Source organism: Lycium barbarum, chromosome 8 (assembly GCF_019175385.1).
Source record: "Lycium barbarum isolate Lr01 chromosome 8, ASM1917538v2, whole genome shotgun sequence".
NCBI classification, from domain to species: Eukaryota; Viridiplantae; Streptophyta; class Magnoliopsida; order Solanales; family Solanaceae; genus Lycium; species Lycium barbarum.
Window position 1 is genome coordinate 96,196,895 of NC_083344.1, and position 9,631 is coordinate 96,206,525.

At 37.1% G+C, this 9,631-nt stretch overlaps 2 protein-coding genes across 2 annotated transcripts; both read left to right on the forward strand.

Annotated features, from left to right (window-relative positions):
• The first annotated feature begins 1,421 nt into the window (after positions 1-1,421).
• On the forward strand, positions 1,422-2,684 carry LOC132607983 (uncharacterized). The gene has a single exon (XM_060322067.1). The coding sequence runs from the start codon at positions 1,422-1,424 to the stop codon at positions 2,682-2,684; it is 1,263 nt and encodes a 420-aa protein (XP_060178050.1).
• LOC132607984 (uncharacterized) lies at positions 2,671-8,613 on the forward strand. Its single transcript, XM_060322068.1, has 5 exons — positions 2,671-3,677; positions 3,756-4,042; positions 5,152-5,203; positions 6,483-6,549; positions 8,398-8,613. The coding sequence occupies exons 2-5, from the start codon at positions 4,039-4,041 to the stop codon at positions 8,611-8,613; spliced, it is 339 nt and encodes a 112-aa protein (XP_060178051.1). The 5' UTR covers positions 2,671-3,677; positions 3,756-4,038.
• The last annotated feature ends 1,018 nt before the right edge of the window (positions 8,614-9,631 follow it).

Here is a 9,631-nt window from a genome sequence, read left to right on the forward strand (position 1 = left end):
AACAATCACGTCACCCGCACGAAAGGAGTACGGGACGTACATTGAATTACGTCCCGTTCTTGCAAAGCACGACCGCTGAATAACTTCAAGGTGCGGAAGATGTACGGGCAAATGTACGTCCCGTCTTTTGGAGTGCGGGACGTATTCTCAGGTCGTTCCTTCCCTCACAGGTGTATTGCCTCTTTGTTACTTCAGGCCAAAGGACGGGCAACAAGTATGGCCCATCTTTATAAGTACGGGACATACTTTTCAAGACGTACTTCCCTCAAATCTGACAAAGACTTCTGTGACTTTCCTTCAAAGTGCGGGGAACAGTACGGGGCGTACTTTGATGTACATCGCGTCCTTCTTCGCGTTTTTATCCAATTTGCTAAATTCTCCATCATTGGACTCCTACAACGCCAAATACCTAAAACACAACAACAACACATTAAATTGACCAAGACTTGCTCAAAAACAAGTAAAACTTATAGCCAAAAGCGACAAATGTGCCATAAATCCCCGGTACATCACAGTCACTGTCGTTGCTGTTTGCCATTGCCGTCGCCGTCCACGGCCTTTCCCCTTTCTCTCTCTTTTGATCTCACCTTTTCTCTCCCCCTCTCTCTCTAACCCTAATAACGCTGCCTGCTAGTCACTGTTGCTACCTGCCAGTCACCGTCGCCACCGTCTGCCGTTGCCGGCCTATCTGACAATTTGAGGTATGCTTTCTTTCTTTTCTTGGCTAAGAAATTTGGTAGGAGGCCCAGCTGAAAAAGCTTGTTTCAGATTTGACAATCTAAAAAAGGTTTGCCTAATATTGTTTCTGATTTGCAAAGTGAATTCCTGTACTTGTGATGTTTGCATTCCTGTAATTGTTTTAGATTTACAAAGTGAAATCTTGAATAAAATTACCTGTACTTGAATTCCTTCCTGTCAACAATGAGGCTGCTAAAATTCATATGATGATAAAGTCTACTTTTGGCTCATAATATTTGTCACTTTACTATATGGTACGTTGGAATTTATGTGTCATTAACTGGCCAAAACAGCAGACTATTTTGTCATATTAGTAAAGTTCGTGTAGGACTTTGACAAAAAATACTATAAAAAGAAAATAATTAATGAAGGATATTAAAGTTGTTGAATTGTAAAGAAAATAATGGAGTACTGAAGTAGTCTACAGGCTATGATTCTCTTCTTTATGAAAAGTCAAGAATAAGTCCTGAATCATGACGTTCATTAATATTCCAAAAAGATTAGTTAGTAAAGGATGGAAAAAGTAAATAAATGATAATTAATTTTAAATTTTCTTAGATTAAATTGTGCTAGTAGCTAGAATAATTAAGAAACCTAGTGGTTCTCTAAAAAAACCTAGTGATTTGTATTTATTAGCAAAAAATGAATTATTAAGCATTGATGAGTTTGTGTTATTTGTGTAGATGGAATCTCGTAGTTGGATGTATATTAGGACAAATGACGGCAGAGGGGGGATGAGGCAAGAATTTGTAGATGGTGTCGATGCTTTTGTTGACTATGCAATGACACTTGAAACTTTTCTAAGTCATGGCTTGGTTAGGTGCCCTTGTGTAAAATGTAAATGTAGTAATTATGAGACACCAGAGATTGTTAGGCTTCATCTCTATAAAGACGGCTTTGAAAAAGATTATGCAGTGTGGACTAGTCATGGAGAAACGGATAGTAGTTTTGGTAGATTTCAAGACTTTGTTGTTGGTGAAAGTAGTAGGGTGATGGAACGTAATGTCCAAAATTCTAGAATGCACGACATGGTTCAAGATGCTTATGGGATGCATTCCAATTTTGAATCCGATAACCATGATGAAGAAGCTCCAAATGAAGAAGCTAGTCATTTTTTTGAACAATTGAAAAATGCTAGTCGGCCTTTATATGACGGGAGTCCCCACTCTCAATTATCTATTGTTGTTAGATTATTATGCATCAAAGCAGATTGGAATGTTCCTCAAGGTGCAATGGATGCTGTGATTGGCCTTATACATGAATTAGTTGACCCGAATTTAGAGATACCTGAAAATTACTATAAGGCAAAAAGATTAGTGTCTAAGTTAGGACTCTCGTCGATGAGAATTGATTGTTGTGAAAATGGATGCATGTTATTCTATAAGGATGACGAAGGTCTAGAATCTTGTAAGTTTTGTGGCAGAGCTCGTTTTAAGCGGACTCGTAGCAGGAAGAGGGTTGCCGTTAAAGCGATGCATTACTTACCTTTTACACCAAGGTTAAAGAGGTTGCACGCATCAAATAGCTCCGCTCCTCGTATGAGATGGCACAATGAAAATAGAAGGTCACCTGGTGTTATGTTCCATCCATCAGGCGGAGAGGTTTGGAAGCATTTTGACACAACATATCCAGACTTTGCGGCTGAACCACGGAACATTAAGTTGGGTTTATGTTCAGATGGATTCACTCCACATTCTATTTCTACTGCACCATATTCTTGCTGGCCTGTTTTCTTAACACCATATAATCTTCCACCTGAGTTGTGTGTGACTAGTCCATATATATTCCTTAATTGCATCATTCCTGGCCCACGTAATCCGAAGGTTTTGATTGATGTATACTTGCAACCTTTGATTGATGAGTTGAAAATGTTGTGGGTTGAAGGGGTTGAGACGTTTGTTGTTTCTCTTAAGGAGAATTTTAATTTGCGGGCCGCTTTAATGTAGAGTATTAATGATTTTCCTACCTACGGGATGTTGTCTGGGTGGATGACTGCTGGAAAGTTAGCCTGTCCTTACTGCATGGAGAATACTAAATCGTTCAATTTAAAGCATGACAAAAAATATTTCATAGTTTGATTGTCACTGTCAGTTCTTGCCAATGGATCACGAGTTTAGGAGTATGAAAAATTCATTTAGGAAGAACACCATTGAACGAAACTATCCACCTCCAAGACTTTCAGGAGAGGAAATTTGGGAGAGGGTTGAGTATTTTTCGAAAGTTACTGAAGAACCACCGTACAAGTTAGATGGGTATGAGCTTGCACATAACTGGACCAAGTATAGCATATTTTGGGAGTTACCATATTGGAAGGATAATCTTCTCCGGCATAATCTTGATGTCATGCATATTGAAAAAAATTACTTTGATAATTTGTTCAACACAGTGATGGATGTCAAAGGCAAGACAAAAGATAATCCAAAGGCTAGATTGGACTTACAAGAATATTGTAGGCGTAAAGAGTTATGGTTGCAGGACAAACGAAACGGGGTCTTCAAGCCTAAGGCTAGTTATTCATTCACAATGGATCAGAAGCGAAAGATTTGTGAATGGGTTGAGAACTTGAAGATGCCTGATGGGTATGCATCAAATTTGGAAAAACGTGTTGATATGGTGCAAGGAAAGATATATGGGATGAAAAGCCATGATTGTCATGTTTTCATGGAAACTTCACTCCCCATTGCATTTAGTGGCTTGCCTACCCGAATCTGGAAGCCTATGACAGAAATTAGTTTCTTCTTCAAAGACTTGTGTTCCAGCACGTTGAGGGTAGACAACCTGGATAGGATGCATCTGAATATTCCTGTAATAACAAGTAAGTTGGAAAAAATTCTTCCACCGGGGTTCTTCGATGTGATGGAACATCTTCCAGTTCACCTTGCGGAGGAAGCCCGACTCGGAGGCCCAGTTCATTGTCGTTGGATATATCCCTTCAAGAGGTAATAGGTGTAAATTTTTATTTATTTCTCTCTACCAATTTATTTTAAAAAATTCACGCTTAACATAATATTATGCAGAACTATTGGCAAGTCTAAACGGGGTATCAAGCAGAAACATAGAGTTGAAGGCTCAATTTGCGAAGCCTATCTTGCTAGCAAAACAACTCATTTATGTTCTTACTACAAAACAAACCCAACCGACATTTTGAAGGAGCTAATAATGATGCTTTAGCGAAGCAGATATCAATCTTCAATCGGCCGGGTTCGGGTTCAAAAAAATGTACAAGAGAATTTAATGATATGCAGTCTAAATCTGCATCGATACATGTCTTGCTGAATTGCCCGGAAGTTCAACGATATTATGAGTAATTTGTTATTATTTTGCACTAAATATCCAAGTACAAGGCATATCAACTAACTCAAACTCCATTTTGTCGGACAGTTAATTTGTGCATTTAAATGGCGTTGAAAAAGTGTACGACCAGTTTGGGAAGTGGTTTAACGATTATGTAAATGTTACAACCTTTTCACAAGGCTAACATAATTTAAAAAGTGCACATTATATTAGTGCTAACTTACTATTCTTAAATAGGTTTACAGTACAAAATATGATTACCATGACCAACTTTTAAAGGACATATCTTGGGGACCCGATATGGTCTATTCTATGGACAAATATGTTGTAAATGGTTTCAAATTTAATACCGAAGAACTATCTAAGCATATGAAAACTAACAACAGCGGGGTTTGGGTTAAAGGTGGGGATGGAAACCAAGCGGCGGTCAATTATTATGGTGTAATTAAGGAGATCCTAGAACTGGAGTATTCTGGTGGTGGAAAAAAAAGAATTGTACTTTTTCGGTGCAAGTGGTTTGATCCAACCCCAAATAGAGGTACAAGGGTACTCAAGCAGTATAACATCATAGAAGTAAACAACACGAGGGAGTATGCGTCTTATGATCCTTTCATTGTAGCACAAAATGTTAGACAGGTGTACTATGCTCCTTATCCCTTGCATCCAGATAAGTCTGCTTGGTGGGTGGTAATTAAAGTCAAGCTTGTGGGTAGAGTGGAAGTGGAGAATGTGTTGCCTGTTGCGTTCCAGGATGACGATCTATTAATTGTTCACCAAACAATTGACAATGAGTTAGAAGATGATTTAGAGCATGCATAACACATATTGGAAGAAATAAATACAAAAGAAATTAATGCAAAGGTGAATGAATGTAATAATGAAAACAAAACAACTGATGAGGAAGAACGGTCAGAAGAGGGAGATGGGGATGGGGATGAGGATTAACAGCAATTAGTAAGTTTTTTGTTTTATACTTACATATTTTCTTTACATGTTTGAAATTAGTAGCTGATTGTTTACTTCCTTTTATGAAATTACATTTTTGTATGTCTTTACTATTCCTCCTCAACCTTTTAAAAACATCCTTATGTTGATTGTTTCTCTTTGGTTTCCTTTCAGATACCTCAACGAAGACATTCTTCGAGCCGTTTCGACATTTAAGAGATCTGAGGTATAAATATGACTCTTGCTTTTTCAACAGTATTTTGTTTGTATAATGTTTGATTATAGATTTCTGGTATGTTGTGTTTCTTGTTTAGCAGATGTTCTAATCCCAACCTTGAATTTTTCTTTTTGATAAAGTCCAATTTGAATATTGTTGGACTTAACATGGTTTTACAAAATATATTTGGGTGCCTGTACTGGGTTTCAGTTGGATTAATGTGAACAAATTATGGTAATGAATATGTGTCTTATCTTATGATATATTGTTGTTTATACCTATTTAGAGTGAAACTATGTCTTAGTTTGTAATGCAGAAGTTAAAGTCCAACTGCTTTTTTTTTCTAGACTGCTTTATTATGCTTTTATCGTATTTTGCTATGACTTTTTATAATGCTTTGATTTGCTTGGGGGTAGGAGTAAGGTCTGGGTACACTCTATCCTCCCCAGACCCTCACTTTGTGGGATTTCACTCGGTATGTTGTTGTTGTGGGTGTGAGAGTTGGCATATGCTTATTCTTTTTAATAGTACTGGTTATGTTCTTTGATTTTTCCATTTTTTTTTGTTTTGACAGTTGGAATCTTTAGTGTGGTTTTTGTTGTAATTGTGATTAATTATGAATCTTGGAGCTCAAATTTCCCGGGGTAGCTCGTGTTTGTGGGAGTTGGCAGCCTTGATTATTATTTTTAATGCTACTGATTATATTTATTTTGATATTTCTAATTGTTTTTGCTTTGAAATTTGGAATCCTTAGTGTGGTTTTTGTTGTAATTGTGATTAATGATGATTCTTGGAGCTTAATTTTCCCGGGGAAGCTCGTGTTTGTGGGAGTTGGCAGCCTTGATTATTCTTTTTTAATGCTACTGGTTATATTGTTCCTTAATTTTTCTAAATGTTTTTTCTTTGAAAGTTGGAATCTTTAGTAGGTTTTTGTTGTTTTTGTGATTAATGATGATTCTTGGAGCTCCGTTTTCCTGGGGAAGCTTGTTGGTTGTGAGAGTTGGCAGATACTGGTTGTATTGTTCTTTGGTTTTCAGCGTTTATTTTTTCCTTTGAAAGTTAGAATCTTTAGTGGGTTTTATGTGTTTACGTGGCTAATGAACCTGTGAATACTTTGGGTGTGAGAATTGACAGCCATAACTTTTCTTTGATTATTCTTTTTAATTCTACTGTTTATACTATTCTTTGATTTTCCAGTTGTTTTTGCTATGAAAGTTAGAATCTTTAGTGGTTTTTTTTTTTTTTTTTTTTTTTGTCTTTGTGACTAATGATGAAATTTGGATCTTAGTTTTCCTGGGAAAGCTGTGGGTGTGAAAGTTGGAGGCGCTGCACCTGCTGAAGCTGCTCCAGCTAAGGTAATTAATTTTCATGTTGAAGTTTGTAATTTCAAAGTGTTGGCCACTTTTTTTTTTTTGTTGCTTATACCATGTAGATGAGATCTTTAATAGGTGGTTGATCTGATAAGATGTTTGCAGTTACTTTTATCCTAAGGATTTTGGTTGTCACTATTTTGTATTGGAGAGATTGGTTTCATAATAATAATTAGATGTCAAGATACAAAATATGCTTCTATTACTCTCTAGGGATGTTTGTTATATTTGAGGGGGAATTCAGTTTGTGCTATTAAAATGTTTTTTTTGAATGTGTATATGGTTATTTTCTTCCCAAACCTCACTAGCCTCCCTGCAGTTTTTGTAAAAATGCAGACTGCATATCTGATTCTCTTGTACAGCTGCATAACTTGCTTGTATGATGTTTAAAACTGCTCCTATTCTCAATTTTAGGCCCCTCACTAGTTTCTATTGCTACTGATAAGTTGCCTTGAGTCTTTGACATTACTAGTTGTTGTTCTTGTCAATTGGCTTTAAGATCATGTTGCATATTTACACTAGTTGCTGCTACTTTTTCTCTAGCAGGCTGATACTTGTGTATAGGGTGCATGTTAACACTAGAAATGGGGGTAATGTGCTGCTTATCCATAAGCAATGCAACCTGGAGATTACCTTTTCCAGTAGCAATTTTGCTTTCATTTTGTTTATGAGCCTTAGTGTTTAGTGTTACCTCATCTGATTTCTTGCTACTGTTTTTATCAGCAGTAACTGCAGCAGGTTCATTATGAGCCTTTGATTAGAAGCATTTGCATGCTTCTTTGCATTACTCATGCTTTTCTGTATTTTACAACTGGTTTACTCAGCTGATGCTTTTCAACTTGCCTTTCTGTGTAAACTATTTTCACTGAAGACTTCTCCATACCCTTATCCACCTCTTCTCTGATTTCTTTTATGTTACTAGATGAAACTTGCATATCATTAGTGCCAGTTTCACCAACAATGTGCACCAGTTCCTGAATTCCTCCAACTATACCAATTCCTTCTTGACCTTGTACTACATGCAGTACTACCTGTTCCTTGTTTTCCAAGACTATATGATCAACAACTCTAACAAACATGTTGTTAACTTCTTGTGAGGAGGAAATTGAATCAAAAGATTGCCTCTGCCCAACTTCATTATCACCTGCCAGTTCACCTTCTTCCAAATCCTCTTCTAGCTGATCACTCCACATTTTCCTTTCACCACTAATGCCATCAGTAGCAAAAGTAGTTGAAGGAATAGTTTGGCAAGCTTGATTTTGAGTAACCTTCTCCACCACTAGATTAAAGGAAGATTCTACCAACTGGTTAGTTTTAGTAGGTGATATACTCTTTTTACCCGGAGTATACACTGGGGCATTCACACTTAAAGGCTTATCAACACTTTTAGATATCTAATCAACAGTGTACCAGCTGATGCCACCTTATCGGAGAAAACAGTTTTTGATCATTAAGTGACCAAAAAACTGCTTCTGAGCAGTGTATTTTTAGCAAAACTGCATTGCTAAAAACAACAGAAACTGAAGCTTAAACGCTACAAAAATTTTGCAGGTAAAAAATGCTAGAAACTGCAGTTTAAAATGTGAAAGAAGCAGCTAAAAACAACAGAAACTGTATTTAAATAACTGCAGAAACTGAAGCTTAAACGAACAAATTTAGTGATGCAGAAAACCAGTACCAGTGCATTTTTTCATTTGTTGCATAGTATGGCATATCATATGTACTATGTAGTTCGTTGATTTTAGTTAAATAGGTGAGTTATTTAAACAAATTTTGAAGTTGTCCCTTTTCTATTAATTTATATTTGCGATACTTACATATATTATTGTATAGATGGAAGGTGAAAAGAGGGGTAAGAAAACAAAGAAGGCTAGGGAGACGGAGGTTGCCAGGAGACCACCAGAAAACCTTGTGATTAGAGATAGCAGCCCGTCACCACGTCTCCCACCACGCGGCGCTTCATTTCCTTATGATTCCCTCATGAACGGCATTGCATATAGTCTTACACATCCATACAGCTTTGGTCGGCCCTATATGTCTCCACGTTAGGGCTTTACTGAGGCGCCTCCCCAGAGCCCCTCGATGATGTCCACACCAGGTTATGCTACCCCACAGGGCTTCACTCGGTATTACTCCCGAATCTCAATGGGCTGCGTGTAGTGGTACTCGACGGCGACTCCCAACCCGACTGTATCACATCATTCTTCATCATCTACTGAACAATACGTGATTACGGGTCCTGACCTTCGAGAAAGTAGTTCTGCGCCTCACACTCCTACCCCGAATGATTTACCTAGAAGTGTAAGGGCTTCACAACTGGAATCTTATGACTCATCAGGGTGATCATCATCGAGCCTGCGGGATACGGGTATGAGTTATCCTTCTGCGAGGTTTTCTTTGTTTATGTTTTTGTTTATTCTCTAAGTGTTTAATTTTATATTTTTGGTAGCTGGTTACCAGACAAAGCTTCAAGACTCCTTACAGATGAGATAGAAAAATTATTTATACCAAGTCAATTTAGTATAGTTATGAAAGTATTGACGGCCTAAGTCTTGCCTAAAGTGAATGGCAATTTTAAGTTTAACAAACAAGGCGACAAGTAAATAAATATATCAACCCGTCATTCCAAAAATAACGTTTCCACTATACGATGAGTTTATGTTTTGTAAAGTTATAAAAAAAATACGGAAAGTAAATACAAACAGTGATTCGATGAAGTCTTCGAGTTCCTTCCGAGTGTCGTCTTCGGATGTATCTCCGGATACCTGTATAAACACTTAATAAAAGTGTTAGTAAGATAATAAATAACTATATAATGAATTAAAGAAATGATAAATAAACTTAAAACAAAAACCCGTCTTTTGTACATGGGAGGCCTTGGAAATCGACGGAAATTTCTTCATCGGCCATTTGGGATAGTATTTGCCCAAATTGGTTTAGTAAAATAATAAAAAGGGGTGAAAGTGTCAATAACAATTTCATAGCCGAGAAAGGTTTAAACACAATACCAATGCCTACCCGCTGGAGTAGCATTTCTCAAACATTATTTAGTAAACAAGATGTAAAA

Coding starts and splice junctions, on each gene's coding strand:
- LOC132607983 (XM_060322067.1), top strand. CDS start 1,422: ATGGAATCTCGTAGTTGGATGTATATTAGGACAAATGACGGCAGAGGG.
- LOC132607984 (XM_060322068.1), top strand. Junction 5,204..6,482: donor CGACATTTAAGAGATCTGAG/GTATAAATATGA, acceptor TTTGGATCTTAG/TTTTCCTGGGAAAGCTGTGG. Junction 6,550..8,397: donor CTGAAGCTGCTCCAGCTAAG/GTAATTAATTTT, acceptor ATTATTGTATAG/ATGGAAGGTGAAAAGAGGGG.